Source organism: Chiloscyllium plagiosum, unplaced genomic scaffold (genome assembly GCF_037043375.1).
Source record: "Chiloscyllium plagiosum isolate Xiang-an unplaced genomic scaffold, Cpla_swu_hap1 HiC_scaffold_12, whole genome shotgun sequence".
Lineage (NCBI taxonomy): Eukaryota > Metazoa > Chordata > Chondrichthyes > Orectolobiformes > Hemiscylliidae > Chiloscyllium > Chiloscyllium plagiosum.
Genome location: NW_028270150.1, coordinates 55,790,074 through 55,807,938, shown reverse-complemented (window position 1 = coordinate 55,807,938; position 17,865 = coordinate 55,790,074). Strand labels below are relative to the sequence as shown.

Here is a 17,865-nt window from a genome sequence, read left to right as displayed (position 1 = left end):
TGGGTAATTGAATATTGTGCCACTGTAGTAGAGGTCAACTGTAGCATTGATGTGGATTGTTTGAGAATCAGTTTCATAACCTTTATTTCCGTGGATTGGTCAAGATGCTGTGGTTGTGAGTCCTTACGTCATTCAGGCTGACAGAGAATTCTTCATTATCCTGTCTTTTTAACTGGTTGACAACACTTGGAGTGAGAGACAGTCTTTACCTACAACACAGAAGTAACTAGGGGATAGTTCTTTTTCTGTGACCTTCACAGCATTCTAACACTAGAACCTAGGATGGTATAGACAAAAGTATTGAGTTCTATGATTACACTCAATAGAGTTCTAACTGCCCTTTTAACTGTCATCTTCAAAGGTAAAATCACAAATTATCTCTGCAGTTTGGATATAATTTGCAGAAGATGGACTGCTGATGAGCAGGGGTTTGTGACCCTTCATTATTTTTAAAGAGACAAGAGATCACAATCCAGTCTGTTTGAAGTTTCTGTTTAGGTGCTGTGTTCCTTCGGTGTCTCTATTCAGACATCCACTTAATTTACATCTGCAGCTATGTTTGACTGTATCGGTCCTGGTTTAAAAAAACACATCTTGTAATTACAGAGTAAAATGTCTACAGTGTTTTGTGGTTCTGACCTGTGATCATGTTACCAATGAATAGCTTTACTAGCCTTGAAAACCTAATTGTTTATTTGTGAAATGTCAAATTTCTCCACAATTATGTAAAAACACACATACTTTGTTTCCTGTGCATAACTCAACTTGATTGGCTGCCTAAATGCTTGCTGAGATGTCTGACGCTACGTGCTGAGATGTCTCCTTGATTTGACAGAGACATAGGGAAAATCCCTCTGCAAGTGAGGACTGCAGTGAGCACTCTTGTTTTGCTGCTGCCTGCACAATTGAGGCCAACATCCAATTGCCCTGAACAAACAATCTCTAAGCTGCTCTGTCTTTGATGGCTTATTTTCTATTGCTAATAAGGAATGTGTTATTTGTAAAGGGTGTGTATGTTTAAATGACATTGGCTATTTCTATTCCTGGCACTCAGTGTGATTATTGACTCTGTTTTGATGAAATAGTTAAAGTGATAATTAGAAAATTGAAAATGTATTCAAAGATCACCTAAATTAAAGCAACTTTTTGGAATATTAGAAATTTTTCACATCTGCCAGGATTTCAAAGCAGAATATTGATGGCACTCCCTGTGATTTACCTCTCCATTGTTAAAGCTACATAACATGGAAACACCCAATTGTGGGAAAAGAAGAACAAAGTAGAAGATATAACTTGTCAGTGATCAAATATTCAACCTAATTGAATAGGACAGATTAAAGTCTTATTGTGTTGCAGTTTTTTATCCATCTACTTATATAATAGAATTTTAATTGGGCCATTGTCCACTCTGTTGCACCCAGTTAAGGCACTTCACAAGCAGAAATATACACAATTTATGGATTAGGTCAGGTGATCAAGATAATTCAAAGGAGATGGTCTTAACAAACATCTTAAAGGAATTGGGAGAGGTGGTGAGGAAAAGAGATTGAAGATGTGAATTGCAGAGCTAAATGGATGCCAAATAGAATAATTGGATCTTTACTTTTCATCCAAATCATTTATAATAAGGTATTTATAACAACCGATCTAGGGCACAGCTTTATAAAGTTTTCAGATGGTACGAAACTTGAAGGAAGATGTGGTTAGTTGCTGACTATTGGATGACTTGCTGCCATGAAATGGGCAGAACAATAGCAGCTAGAGTTTAATTGTGGAGGATTGTGAAGTGATGTACTTTGAGAGGATTTGTAGGTGATCAGGAAAGTTGTTAAACTGATTTTTAAAAATGGGTTACTTTGGTTTAGAAGTAGAATAGATTGTGAGGGCAAAGAGATCATGCTTAGGTCTCAGTTTGAGCATTGTGGATAGGTGTAAAGCATCAGAAAGAGAACAAACAAAGTTGACCAGGATGAGGGACTTCCCCAATGTGGAGAGATTGAAATGTTGGGGCTGTTCTCCTTGTGACAGAGATGATTAGTATGTGGTATACAAGAGCTTCTCAAGATGAGAAGAAATTTTGGTAGAATAGATGTGGAATAAATTTTATCTCTGTGAGTATGTAAATCACCAGATGCCATGAATTCAAAATGATTGGAAAAAAATCTAGAGAGAAGTTACTGGATTGTCAGGCTTTGGAATGCCCTTTCATTTTGAGCCCCTTGATAAAGTCAGCTTGTTTCACCTCGCCTCCAACATTATGGCTGACCCAGACTGTATAAAACTTTTTGTACTTCAAATCCCACAACGCATCAGCAGCAGTTCTTATTTCTACCTCCAGAATATTGCCTACCTCTGCCCCAACCTTACTCCTGCTGCTGCTGCTGCTAAAAATCCTCGTTTTTGTTGCATTTTGGCTTGATTTTTTTTCAAAGTCCTCTTTGCAGACCTCTCTCTTCTAGCATTTATAAATCCAGTTGATCACAAGAATGAGCCTCTTGCAGGATTAAAAAAGGCTTTCTCCTCTATAACTCCTTTCAAAACTAGTCGGACTTAAAAACGGTTTTGTAAAAATATAGCATCAATACTGGGGATGTTACTTTGATTTATTGAACTCCTTTGTCTTTGGGCTAACATCTCCCTGAAACAGCACACTGGTTTTATCAGATACTATCAGATTGCAAGCTGACACATACACAATATGTATTGCAAGACAGAAACTCACTTGGGATTTGAATTGGCCATTGGCTAGGCTTTAGTCAGTTTACTTTCAATTGACTAAAAGCATCAGCTAGAGCCCAACAATTTATACTGAGATGGAATCATTGCAGCAAATTAGTTGGCATAACTTGTGTGCTACCTCTTAATGGAGAAAGTGAGGACTGCAGATGCTGGAGTGGAAGAGAGCGTCTTCAAGGAAGGCATCCTTGTAAGAGGATTCGCAGTAGGTTAAAATCTTCCTGAAGAAGGGCTTATGCCCGAAACGTCGATTCTCCTGCTCCTTGGATGCTGCCTGACCTGCTGCGCTTTTCCAGCAACACATTGTCAGCTGCTACCTCTTAATGCCAATCAAGTAAAATATCATGAACCCCTAGTCACATTTGAATGTTTAAGACTCTATCCATTTTGTTTTTTTCAGGACTCAATTAAACAGCACTGTTACAATGGATCTAAGTTGTAAACTACTGTTTTCTTTAATGAAAGATAAAGTGTCCTAATTTCACACCTAGAAAATATACCTTGGTTTTACTAAACAGAAAGTGGCTGGTACACTGGATTTGCAGTCTGCCTAAAGTTGATCAGGTGGATGTAAAAGTATCTTGCACACGATATTGTCTGTTTCCAAGTAAATTTGAGTCCTTGATCTTCTAAAACACTGACAGCAAAATCTGGTTGTAGAATACTTTATCCCTGCTCTATAGTGTTTTTTCCTTCATCTAAATTATTAGAATTGCCCTTGAACAGTTCTATCCCTCCATATCCAAGCATGAGTCCCCTGCCTAGGTACTCTAAGGACCCATCCCTTTGATCTCTCCCCTTCATCTACATCCTGCTCTCACAACACACACAGTCAGTTTCTGATGGCATTTAGTTGTACCTTCCTGCCACTGCCTTTAATGTTTCTGAGGGTTCTGCACTGTTAGATGCAACCTTAGCCCAAACTGGATGGGAATAGCTCATGTCGGGAGCTCAGCTTCAGGCTGAATGATTGATGTTCTTGCCTGTTGCCCCTTCAACTGTTTTCAGATTTGTGACAGGTGCCTCTGAGGCAGATTGGAATTTCTTTATCATCCAAAAATCTCACTTTAGTGATGACAGTGAGATTGCAAAAGGATTTTAACTGAAAATTGCAGCAGGCCTGCCTAGCCCTAAAGCTGATATTCATACACAACAACTACTTAATACATAGGGAAAGAAACACAAAGCTGCAGCTCTCAGGATCAGAAGATCCATTCACAGTCATATCTGCCAGGAACATTTCCAGCTTATAGATTGCTGCTTTACCTGTCTTGCAGTACAATCTATAGTAAGCTTATTATTCTTATTATGGGGGTCCTCTTGATGGATACGCCATCCATCACCTTAAATAGTTATTCCCTCACATGCAGAAGCAATGTGTACCCTCTCCAAGAGGTACTGCAGGAATTTATCAAGTCTCCTCCGACAGCACCTTCCAAACCTGCAAACTCTGCAACCTAGAAAGTTAAGAGGAAGATGATGTTGTAGGTGGTAATATAGTGAATTAGTAATCCATAGGCCCTAGCTAATGCTGCGGGGACATGGGTTCAAATCCCAGTACTGGTGGAGTTCAAATTCAGTTTACAATTCTGTAATTTCAAAGCTAGGTCCAGTAATTCTGACGATGACAACTGTGATCAATAGCTGTAAAATATTCAGTCCTTTCAAATTACAACGTACATCCCATGAAAGTTTTTTTTTAAAAGTGCAGCAAAGGCATAGGAACATCAACTGCAAGTTCTCCTGAAAGTCCCTCACAATCTTGACTTAGAACATTGTCACCGCTCCTTCATTGCTACTGGATCGAAATCCTGGAATTCCCTCCCTAACAGCTCTGTGCATGTGTCTACACAAGCAGCAGCTCAAGAATGGAGCTCACCACCACTTTCTCAAGGGCAGGGAAGCAGATCAACAAATACTGGCTTTTCCAACTCTGCTCAGATCTTATGAAGGAACGTAAAAGTGTAATTGCTGCATTGTTCAGATGCAGTCGTGTCAATTTCGTCAGACGCATAGACGACAGCAAGGGATGATGGCAGCTCACACCCCCAACTATCTGTCGATCAAGAGTGACCTCCTTGGACCTATCTGGAGGAATACAACAGCAGGATGCATTTCTCCAGACAGGAGATGTCTGCAGACTTCTGCAACAAGACCTGCTGATTGCGAAGGAAGCTTCTTGGGTGATAGTTCGATTGACTTCATTGCAGATAAATATGAAAGGACTAATAATAAGAAGAAATTAGCAGGATTTATACACTTAATGGTAAGGACCTAGGGAGTGTTGCTGAACAAAGAGACCATGGAGTGCAGACATGTAGCTCCTTGAAAGTGGAGTCGCAGGTAGATAGGATAGTGAAGAAGGCACTTGGTATGCTTTCCTTTATTGGTCAGAGTATTGAGTACAGGAATTGGGAGGTCATGTTGCGGCTGTACAGGACATTGGTTAGGCCACTGTTGGAATAATGCAAGCAATTCTGGTCTCCTTCCTATCGGAAAGATGTTGTGAAATTTGAAAGGGTTCAGAAAAGATTTACAAGGATGTTGCTAGGGTTAGAGGATCTGAGCTACAGGGAGAGGCTGAACAGGCTGGGGCTGTTTTCCCTGGAGCGTCGGAGGCTGAGGGGTGACCTTATAGAGGTTTACAAAATTATGAGGGGCATGGATAGGATAAATAGACAAAGTCTTTTCCCTGGGGTCGGGGAGTCCAGAACTAGAGGGCATAGGTTTAGGGTGAGAGGGGAAAGATATAAAAGAGACCTAAGGGGCAACTTTTTCACGCAGAGGGTGGTACTTGTATAGAATGAGCTGCCAGAGGAAGTGGTGGAGGCTGGTACAATTGCAACATTTAAGAGGCATTTGGATGGGTATATGAATAGGAAGGGTTTGGAGGGATATGGGCTGGGTGCTGGCAGGTGGGACTAGATTGGTTTGGGATATCTGGTCGGCATGGACGGGTTGGACCGAAGGGTCTGTTTCCACACTGTATATCTCTATGACTCTATAAATAAAAAAATGAAATGACTGTTCCTATGAGAGTGCAAACATGGATTTTCACAGAAGGACCGAATTGTTACCATGTTGAAGGAGGTCACCAATCCATTGTGACCGCACCGTCTCTCCAAATGAGGATTTCATTTGGTTCCATTCTCTCACCATCTTCCTAGAACCCTGCACATTCTTCCTTTTCAAATAACAGTCTACTTCCCTTTTGAATGTGAACTTGGCAGAAAAATTTCCTAGATCTGTTAAGAAGTAGATGGCATGTCCTTGGCTTTATCAATACTGGGATAGAGTGCAAAAGCAAAGAAATTGCACCAAACCTAAATGGTTAGGTCTCAGCCAAAGAATTGTGGCCAGTTCTAGACACCACATTTTAGGGGGGATGTATAGGCCTTGGAAGGGTGCAGAAGAGATTGACCAGACTGATGCTTGTGCTAAGAGACTGGTGCGGAGAGAATAAAGAAACTGGAGTTAATATCCTGACAGAATAGTGTTGTATTTCTTGTGTTATTGATAAATAATACATTAAATAATATGCAGTCACTTTACTTGAAAAGCAGGTTTATGTAACAGCCCAAGCCACAACTTATAGTTATAGATAGTTATGAACATCTCCTTTCATGCTTCTGTGGGACTACACCTGGCCCTTGGTCATCTGATTTCATCCTTGAGTTTGGAAAATGATAAGGGCAGATTTCATACAAGTGGGCAAAATAAGGAGAGGCTTTGATTGAATACAGACAGATGAATTAAAAGCAGAAATAGGTCATTTGGCCCCTCAAGCCTGCTCCTGATCATGATTTCAAATTCCTCTTTTTCATCCCCCCGGTAGCCTTTCGTTCCTGTGCCAAATCAGTATCTAACAACTTCTCACTTAAAAATATTCAATGACCCAGCCTCCACTGCTTTTTGAGGTAAAGAGTTTCAAAGTTGCACAACCCTTTGAGGGTAGAAATTCTCCTCATCCCTGCCCTGAAAGGGTAACCCCTAAGTTTTAAACAAGATCCCCTAATACTGGATGGACTACATGAGGAAACATCGTTGTCAGGCCAATGTTTGAAGGTCATTCACCATCTACATACTTCAATCAAGTCACCCTCGCTCTTCTAAACTCCACTGGAAATAAGTCTGTCAAACTTTTTTTCTCTTTTTCATTCATGGAACGTGGGAATTGCTGGCTGATCCAACATTACTTGTTCCTAGTTGCCCTTGAGAAGATGCTGGTGAGCTGCTTTCTTGAACTGCTGCAGTTCATTTGCTGTAGATAGAACAACAATCTCATTGGGAGGGAATTCCAGAATTTTGACACCAAACGAACAACAGTATACTTCCAAGTCAGGAAGGTAAATGGCTTGGAGCAGTATGTTTAGATGTGGTGTTCCCATGTATCTGCTGCCCTTGTATTTCAAGATGGTAGAGGGTTGGAAGATGCTGTCTAAGGATCCTTGTAAATTTCTGCATAAGACAGCCCATTTATTCCAGGTATCAATCGAGTAACCTCATTTGAACTGTGTCCAAAGCATTTGGATTCTTCCTTAAATAAGTCCAAAGTACACACAGCATTTTAGATGTGGTTTTAGCAACTTAAGTATGACATCCTTAATGTTATGTTTAATTTTTCTGGTAATACAGGATAGTGTTCCAGTAGCCTTCTTAGTTAACTGTTGTACCTGCATCCTACCTGCACCTGCCTCGTGTCCTGGGACACCTAGCTCTCTCGGAATTCTGCAATCATTCTCCACTTAAGTAACACTCTGCTTTTTCATTCATCCTGCCAAAGTGAACAACTTCACATTTTCCCACGTCATGCTCTATTTACCAGATTTTTGTCTACTTCCTCAACCTATGTGTGCGCTTCTGCAAACTTCCTATTGTCCCTCTGACAACATACTTTCCTACCTATTTTTGTCATCTACAAGTTTAGCTACCATACCTTCACTTCTCTCATCTAAATAATTGCTAGAAATTATAACAAACTGAGATTGCAACATGGACCCCTGAAGGATTCCACTCATGAGATCCTGCCAATCAGGCAATTACCCATTTATGCATACTCTATGTTTTCCACCAGCCAGCCAATCTTCTATTCATGCTAATATGTTACCCTCACATCATGAGCTCCTACTTTATGCAATAACCTTAATGTTGCATCTCATCAAATGTATTCTGCTAGTCCAAGTAGAGTATATCTACAAGCTCCCATTTACGCATAGCATATATTATTAATTCAAAGAACTCCAACAAATTGGTTAAACATGATTTCACTTTCACAGGGCATTGCTGACTTTTCCCAGTTGTCTTGAGCTTTTCTATGTGTCCAACTATAACTGCCTGAAAGATCGATTCTAACACCTTCCCCATGACAAATATTAAACTAACTGGGTTATAGGTTCCTGCTTTCTGCTTCCCTCCCTTCTTGACTGAAGGAATTATATTTGCTACATTCCAATCTGATGGATCCTTTCCAAAATCTAGTAAATTTTGGAATATTAAAACAAACACATGTAGTGCTGATCAGCTACTTCTAGTAAAATCCTCAGATGAAATCCATCAAGAGCCAGGGGCACGTCAGCCCGCAGCATAATCAGTTTGCTCAGTACTGCTTCCCTAATGATTGTAATTTTACAAAATATCTCTCTCGTTTCTCGTTATTTACAACTATTACCAAAAAGGTTTTTGTTATCCCCTGAGGTGAGGGCAGAAGCAAAGTATTTATGCATTTTATTCATTCATTTCCTTATTATCCACCATTAATGTCCCATTCTCACTCTCTCGTGGACCAATCCTCACTTTGACAATTCATTTCCTTTTAAAATATCCATAGAAACTCTTGCTATCCATTTTTATATTTCAAGATAGCTTTCTCTCATACTCTAGTTTCTATAGTTATTGCTGGTGGGTGGATTGGTGAAAGTTGCTGTTATATGAACAATAGTAGAAGAACCAAAGGGGAGATCATAGAATGATTACAGCTGTTTACAGCCCATCATGTTAGCTCCCTGAAAGAGCAACCTAACTGATGTCACTCCCTTGCCTTTTCCTTGTGGGGCTGCAAATCTTTCTTTTTCAGATAATGATCCAATTCCTTTTTTAAAAGCCTGGATCAACCTTGCCTCCACCATACTCTCAAGCTGTGCTTTCCAGATTCTAACCACTTTTCCTCATGTTGCCATTGCAACGTATGCCCTCCTTCCACTACTCAGAACAGTTTACTGAGACAAATACTGATTTCTGGGGAATTTCACTCCATATGTTCCACCAATCCAAAGAGGAAGTGTTCCCCACCACCTTTTGTTTCCTGACACTCAGCTAATTTTATATTCTGTGGGTATTCCACAAGCTATAACTTTGTTCGCAGTCTGCTGAGCAGTGTTTTAATGAATGCCTTTGGAAGCCCAAATATGCCACATCAATAGCGTTACTCTCATCAACCCTCTCTCTTACCACATCAAGCTAGCTAGTTAACTACAGTTTTCCTCAACATATCCATGTTGGCTTTCTTAAATTAACCGTATTTTCCAAAATGCCTATTAATTTTGTCTTGAATTATTGTTTCTAAAAGTTTCCAGACCACTCTCATCACACAGTGAGTTATTATCTGGAGCTCACTGCCTAAAATAAAGTTTAAATAGATTCAGTAGTAACTTTTCAAAAGAAAATGGGGCATACACTTGAAAAAGAAAGACATCTAGTGCAGTGGGGCAAAAGCAGAGGAATAAAGCTAATTTAATGGCTTTCTCAGAGAGCTACCACAGGCATGAATTGATTGAAGAACCTTCTTCTGTGCTGTCTTGTAAGATTTCATGATTCTTGCACCTGGAGGTTATGGCTGAAAAAATGCTCTCCCTGAAGTCAAAGGGGAGTGTAATATGTTGTTTCACTTTGAGGCACAGAAGATTGGTGTTCTGTTTAATGCATCTGTCAACTGCAGAAATATAACTGATGTTCGTTATAGCTGGTTGTATGCAGGAGACTGCAAAATTTTCAAAAGCTTGTCTGTATTTTTCACAAGCTTTCTTTTTCTATTTCATTTTAATCTAATTTCTTTAGTCATTCAGGAATTACTAGCCTTTCCTCCTCATTGTTATTCTACATCTGAATTTGCCTTTCTCTGTGCTCCTCCCATTGCTCATTTACTATTTGACCTGCTGATCTTTGTTTCCAAACCACCTGGGCTGCATTAACTGCACACATCAGTGCACTCGAGTACCAACCAGCATTTATGACTGCAGGAAAAGAGATCACCCCATCACTGGAAAGCTAGGAACTCCTTGGTAAAGCTTCTAAAAAAAAACTTGTAATTTCACAGGACAGGCCAGCTCTCTGGCTTGCTAAAACTATACCATCCTCAAGCTGTTTTGCTGAAGGCCAGATCTGGACTGGAGTAGCTGCCCATCTGGAAGTAGATAAATGTGTGGTGCTGCATTTTGGAAAGGCAAATCAGGACAGAACTTATACACTCAATGTTAAGGTACTGGGAATGTTGTTGAACAAAGAGACCTTAGAGTACAGGTTGGTAGTTCCTTGAAAGTAGAGCTGCAGGTGGACAGGATAGATACACTTGCCTTGATTGGTCAGTGTATTGAGTATAGGAGTTAGGAAATCATGTTGAGGCTTTATAGGATATTGGTTATGCCACATTTGTTCAATTCTGGTCTCCCTGCTATTGAAAGGATGTTGTGAAACTTGAAAGGGTTCAGAAAATATTTAAAAGAATGTTGCCAGGGTTGGAGGATTTAAGCTATAGGGAGAGGCTGAACAGTCTGGGGCTGCTTTCCTTGGAACGTTGGAGGCTGAAGGGTGAGCTGATGAAGGTTTATAAAATCATGAGGGGCATGGGTAAAGTAAATAGTCTTTTCCCCAGGGTGTGAGAGTCCAAAACCAGAGGGCATAGGTTTAGGGTGAGAGGGGAAAGATTTAAAAGGGACCTAAGGGATAATGTTTTCACGTAGAGGGTGGTGCATGTATGGAATGAGCTGCCAGAGGAAGTGTTGGAGGCTAGTACAATTACAACATTTAAAAGGCATCTGGATAGGTACATGAATAGGAAGGGTTTGGAGGGATATGGGCCAAGTACTAGGAAATGGGATTAGATTAAGTTAGGATCGCTGGGTGCATGGATGGGTTGGACCAGAGGATGTGTTTCTATGCTGTACCTCTCTATGATTGTCTGATTCTACGTGAAGGATAGCTCGTTACGCTCACTCTCAGCCTGATTTAAGATTCTGAATCAGTGACTGACAGAAACTGGCCTGCAGGCTCCCAGTGGTGTCAGTAACATGGGAGCAGACTGGGCGTGACCTTCCAGTGCATACTAGGGGGCTGTCGGAACTCCAAAGACGACTCTCCTCTGTCACATACCTGGCCATGGCTGTAGCCCCATATCATATTGTGGAGCAGTTTCCCAGCGACAATGCTGGTCCTCTTTTTAGTCAGGTATGTTAAAAATGCTGAGAAGATGGACATACCTCCCATACCTGCAATGGTAAGCTGTAGCACCCTCTAAGCTGGAAGGTCTGCTATTCACACTCCTGCCTTGTCAATCCACCCACCATCTTGAACTGCTAGGCTTGTGCACTGTTTGGAAACTAATTGGCCATTGACTCCTTTTTGACAGTCTTTCAAAATCACAGTTCATATTTTGAACAAGAGTTTTTAATGAGAGCTATTTAATTTGGGAAGGTTATTTATGTTTGAGATATATGTTCACCCGCAGTTCACATGGATAATAAAAGCAGTGTGTACTGCGTTCTGAATCCACCAGGGATGGAAGGCAAATATTTTATTTCAGCCTTGGGCTAGATTTGAAGCATGATTGGTTAAGATAAAGCCACAGACAGTCAAATGGATTCTCACTAATTCACTACAGAGACAAATCATCAGTCAGGAATGGAACAACATACTACATTGTCTGATAATCTCACTAAATGATATTTATATTACCTGGCAGAATCTCACATATTGAAGTCTATCACTAGCAATCTGATAATTCAAAATAAATTGGGCACATGGACTTCCATTTTATTAATGCACTTATTACTCTTGCAAAACAACCATAATATTAGCTGAGTTTATCATGTTATTGCCATTAAGCAGGATCTCAGAGTACCTTTTTTTTGTTTACATTTGTTATTGCGTCAAATGGTGTTAGTAATGTAACAGATTTCTGTTCCTTGTTAATTGAACTTCTCTTGTTTTATGCACTCGATATTGATTCTGTGCTTGTAATGGTTTCAGCTGCTCTATGTTTTACTTTCCTATTTAAAGCATGTTTTTCTTTTCCAGCTGGATCACAGATGATCATGTTGCCTGGAGATTTGGCATGTAAGTATGGCTGATTTAACTCTGAGCTCACAGTCCACTTCAGGTCATCAACATTTTTTTTAACCTAAAATGTAGAAGAAGAACATCAATTAAAGTTAATTCACCTTAACCTTTATTGTACTTGGACTACTATTAATAATAAGTGATTTCTTTTCTATTCTTAAAATTATGGAGTCCTACATCATTGCTTGTTTATGTCAATGACGTATTTGGGTATAGTGAAAACATTCCCTCTGATTGACAGCAGCCCTTAAATGCTGACCTGGAAGCACTGTATTTGCTCTAATCTTTAGGCTTCCCTTCAAAATAATTTTGAGCAAGGTCAAGTGGAGCAAGAAGTACATCAGTACCTTATGTATTAAAAACAATTAGTGTTCTTAAGATTCCAAAAGTATTGCATCAGTAAATACCGTGCTGCTATAAACACAGCCACCTGGTATTTTACTAAAAACTTGCATCATGTCAATAGTGTACAGAGGAACCTCGATTATCCAGAGGACACGGGCGGACAGTATTTCGTTCGGTTAATCGAATTCGATAATCGAATGCTATCTAAGTCACAAGACTATTTTCAGTTGCCAATTATCCAACAAAAATGACTTAAGACCAACCTTTTAAATTCAGAAGCCGCAAGAAGTAATGCTAGTGGAGTCCAAACTGTGTACGAATATTTCATTATTTCCTTGGGGATAAGCACATACTCCACCTGCTAAACACATCTGAACTAGTTTGATCAGGCACACCATTTCAGCATTAAGCACTACATGACTATGCAAAATAATCCTCCGTTAACGATGACAGCAATAATATGTATAAACCAGTGTTGTATCATTCAACATAAAATCCACTACTCAAACAGCCATCGTTTGTATTGACGTTAATGTTTAAAGCTACAGTGTTATTTATTATCACAGAAATGTCAGTCATTACACCGACTGTCAGCTCTGTACTTTCTCATGTCAATTTTGAGGTCCTTCTTGATGTCCTCCTAATATCAGGAGAAAAATATTGGCTTTTTACTCTCTATTTGTATCAACTTTTAAAGTGATCAAAAGTGCCTTCTCCTCCTAGCATCATTTTTCAAATATTTTCAACCAATTTCTAGCCTACCTACACTGATGACACCTCCTAATCATAAATTATACCTGCATGACTGTGACCACAATATATTATGCATAATGCTTTTTTACAACCTCTCTACAGCTGTGGTACAGACAGCATCGTCACCTCACTTCATTGTTTCACATCTGTACATTATTTGGCAAACCATTTTTACCCGCCTGTGCATACAAAATCCTGCCCCCAGTTCACAAGGATTTCCCCTTGGCCTTTTTTTTCCCATGTAAATGTTGGCCGTCAGATTGCATTGTACCTCTCTTCAAATTCCTTAATCCCACAATAACCTGTGTGCTGTCAGACAGCCTGTAAGGTAGTAAGTTGTGAATGAATCAATATTTCTAGAGTAGAACACTAAGTAGAGCAAAGCAAATGTTTGTAGGAATTAACATTGCTCTCTTCTCACTGACTGCATCCCTTTCTCTACTTGCTTGCTCAGGTTGAACTAATCTATGCAAGTCTTGACACGCTTTTCGAACTGGAGCTGAGTTTCAAAACTCATGTTTTATCAATCACCACAAATACTTACTTCATGTCAGCAGCATCGACTTCAACCCTGTCTGAAAGCCCTGTTTATTTGTACACCACATCTAACTTCATTTCTCCAGTATTCTCCTTGTTTGCCCCTCATCCACCATTGCACAAAAAGGCCAACTTATTCAAGCCCCCACTACTATCTGCTTCCTGCCTCATGTTTATCTACCATTCTTGATCTTGCTGATGTACTCCTGCCCCATTGCCCTGAAATTAGGATCCATATCCTTGTACTTGAACATCTGCGTGGCTTTGCCTTACCCTACCACTACAAATGTTCCCAGTGATATATTTATCTTGGATCATTCATTTTTCTGATTCCTATTTTTTTTTGCAACCCTCTCACCCTGCTGTTGGTTACAGACCTTGGGCCCTGTCCCTATCACCATCTTTGCCTCTGCATGACTCTCACTACCTTTAAATATGTTTTCAAAGATTATCTTTTCAAAATAGCTCTTGGTCACCATTCCTAACATTCTCACGCAAGCTTGCGGTCTGTTCTGTATTTCCTGTCATTAATTTTATTGTTTCTCACCTCTCTGTTAAGTTTTCTGCATTACTGAACTATGTACAGCTGAGTTGTCATTATTAGAATTTAACTTTTAAGCATCACTGGAATTTGTCCACTAATGGATCATGTTTCCTTCAAATGCTCTATTTCAGATGACAGTGAACAATTTGGTAGCGGTGTGAACAGCCAAGGTCTTTTCCCCAGGGCATTGGTTTAAAGTGAGAGGGGAAAGATTTAAAAGGGACCTGAGGGACAATTTTTTCATGCAGAAGATGGTGGGTATATGAAATGAGCTGCCAGAGGAAGTGGTAGAGGCAGGTACAATTACATATAAAAATCATTTGGACAGGTATATGAATAGGAAAGGTTTAGAGGGAAATAATGAAGGCAAATAGGACTAGTTTCGGTATATGGACCAAAGGGACTGTTTCTGTGCTGTATGACTCTTTGACTCTGGGTGGGGAACTCTCGAGAGATCTGTGTGCAAGGTTGCTTTTAATCCATTCTACTAGCTTCACTGAAAAATGTTAATAATAGATTTCTAAGTTTTCACCATTGCAGTTTGTAAGTCATCTCTACAACTTCAGAAGTCACAGTCTGAGACTACATAGAAGCATTGAAAATAGGTGCAGGGGTAGGCCAATTGGCCGTTTGAGCTTGCACCACTATTCAAAATGATTGCAGACTAATCGTACAATCTCAGTATCCCATTCCTGCTTTCACTCCATATCCCTTGATCCCTTTAGCCGCAAGAGCCACATCCAGCTCCCTCTTAAATATGAATGAACTGGCCCTAACAGCTTCCTGTGGAAGAGAATTCCACAGGTTCACAACTCTCTGAGTGAAGACAGTTCTTCCTCATCTCAGTGCTGAACAGCTTAGACTGTGACCCATAGTTCTGAACTTCCCAACACAGGGAACATTCTTCCCACATCTAGCCTGTCCAGTCCCATCAGTATTTTATATGGTTTCAGTGTGATCCCCCTGCCATTTTTCTAAATTCCAGTGAGTACAAGCCTAGTCGATCCACTCTTTCCTCATACATCAGTGCTGCCATCATGGGAATCAGTCTGGTGAACTTTCGCTGGACTCCTCAATAGCAAGAATGACCTTTCTCAATACCAAAACTACACATAAAACCCGAGGTGTGGCCTCACACCTGTATAACTGCAGCAAGGTTACATTAGTTAAGTTGACAGATTCATGTTTAATTAGTTGTTTTGGGCCAAGCTGAAACCAATCCTACTGTCACTGAATAGTAGGAACTCTGGGTTAATTTTTCCCTTCCTTAATTGAGTGACACTAAAGCCAATTATAACACCACACTACTACACCACTTGAGTTTATTGCTGTATTGTACGGTACAGTTTGTCTCTTTTTTTTTGAGTTCAGCATTTGAAAAATATCTAATTGTGCATTTTGTATTTCTGACAGGCTAATAATTCAGCTTCAAACATTGATTGAGAAGCATCTGTATTAGCGATTTTGCATCTGTATTTTACTTGATGCACAATTAGGAAATCCGTGTTTTCTGTTTCTCATCTCAATGTTTTACTCTCATGATGCCATAGTCATAACACACAAATTGATTATTCATGGTAGTATAGTGATTAGTTGTTAACAAAGAACAAAGAAAATTTACAGCCCAAGAACAGGCCCTTCGGCTCTTCAAGCCAAATCTACTGTATAAATCTGTTGCCCAATTCCTAAGCATCTGTTTTCCTCTGCTCCCCACCTACTCATGCATCTGTCTAGATGCACCTTAAATGAATCCACCATGCCTGCCTCTATTACCTCTGCTGGCAACACGTTCCAGGTACCTACCACCCTCTGTGTAAAGTACTTGCCGCGGAAATCCCCCTTAAACTTTTCGCCTCTCACCTCGAAAGCGTGACCTCTAGTTATTGAATCCTTCACCCTGGGAAAAAGCTTATCTCTATCTACCCTGTTTATACCCTTCATGATTTTGTAGTCCTCAATCCGGTCCCCCACAATCTCCTTTTTCTAATGAAAACAAACCTAACCTACTCAACCTCTCGTCATAGCTAGCACCTTGCATACCAGGCAACAACCTCGTAAACCTTCTCTGCACCCTCTCCAAAGCGTGTTGTAGGAAAGACATATTTGTTTATCAAATACCTCTGCAATAAGGGACATTGTGATATATACCTTGCGAGACATGTAAAAACTGTTACTTTTTTTGCAGATGGTATATCCCATTGTTTGTCCTCATCTTTCTGATGATGTCCAGCTACATTCACATATTTTATGTGGCTAAACAGCGGGTAAGAATCCAGATTTGGAAATCCTGAAATTAAGTCTGGCAAAATATCAATGCTAAACATATAAGGTCATTTCTATTTGAATTGATTTTCTGTTTAGAGAACAGGTGATCATTCTTTACCTTGTTCTTTATTTTCCAAATAATGGTGAGGCTATTACATTAAGTAACTCTTCTGCTCTCCACTATGTTATTAATATAACATCTGAAATTATTTGCTTCTGTTGGTTATTTCTTTTTGGAATAATTTGCAGATTGCATCGACTTCATTTGCAATATCTACATGTAGTAATTAACATTATGTTACTATTGCAACCAGTGAAATTCCTAGGAATCCAAGATAGAACTTGGGGAATATTTGAATCCTGAGCATAGTTTAGACCAGTTGAAATGAAGAGGAAATTAATTTGCATTTACTTAGCCCCTTATTATTTCTCTCATTAATGTCCCTGTGAGCTAGATATCAATAAATTGTGTTGAAATTCAGTCACTGTGTTGTGTACATAAACCTCTGCTTTATTAAATATGCTGCATAAAGTTTTTTCAGTGGTCTGCCTTTCAAGTTCTTGAAACTGTGAATCACTATCATTATCTCATTTTAAAATCACAGAGGGCAACTGTAATGCGTTTTCAGAACTTAGTGTGAGTTGTGCTGATATACAAGAACTTTAATATTAGAAACAAGAGCAGGAGTAGACTGTGTCTCTCTTGAGTCTGCTTCATTATTCAGTAAGAGCTTGCTGGTCTTCAATATCAGTTCCGTTTATCTTGTGTCCCCATAACTGTTGATTCACTTAGAGTCTACAAGTTTATATATTTTCAGCTTTGAATATGAGCATTTACGCCCTATGGGATTAAATATTCCAAATAGGCACAAATCTGTGACTGAAGTAATTTATTCTCACCTCTGTCCTAAATGGCTGACAGTTTATCCTGAGACTGTGTCCCTAATTCTAGACTTGGCAGCCAGGGAGTCTCTTGGCATTGACTGTGTCAAACCATGTCAGAATCTTGTGTTTCAATGAGGCCATTTACATTCTGGAATGTACAGGCCCATCCTACTCAATCTCTTCCCATAGGACCACCCTTTCTTCCCAGGAATCAATCCAGTGATGATTCATCGTAACTCGCGTCATTCACGACATATGTCCTGGCCTAAGTATGGAAAACAAATACGTGCACTGACCTCCAGGTATGGGCTCATCAAAGCAGTGTACAACAGCAGCTAGAACTTCTGCAGCAGCACTTTTGTGGTAGAGGACAACAAAAATGTTTGCCGTCCTATTTGCTCATTGTTCATAGATGCTGGCTGTCTATGTTATATTCAAGAATACCCATGTTCCTGAATACAAACATTTAA

General features: G+C 39.7%; 1 protein-coding gene across 4 annotated transcripts in view; it reads left to right on the top strand.

The window, feature by feature from the left end:
• LOC122555131 (cyclic AMP receptor-like protein A) overlaps window positions 1-17,865 on the top strand; it is a 214,513-nt gene that overhangs the window by 133,698 nt on the left and 62,950 nt on the right. For all 4 annotated transcript variants that reach the window (XM_043700836.2, XM_043700837.2, XM_087992845.1 and 1 more), the window contains 2 exons: window positions 12,025-12,063; window positions 16,431-16,509. In XM_043700836.2, coding sequence (XP_043556771.1) covers window positions 12,025-12,063; window positions 16,431-16,509 — 118 coding nt within the window. The remainder of the gene's footprint in view (window positions 1-12,024; window positions 12,064-16,430; window positions 16,510-17,865) is intronic.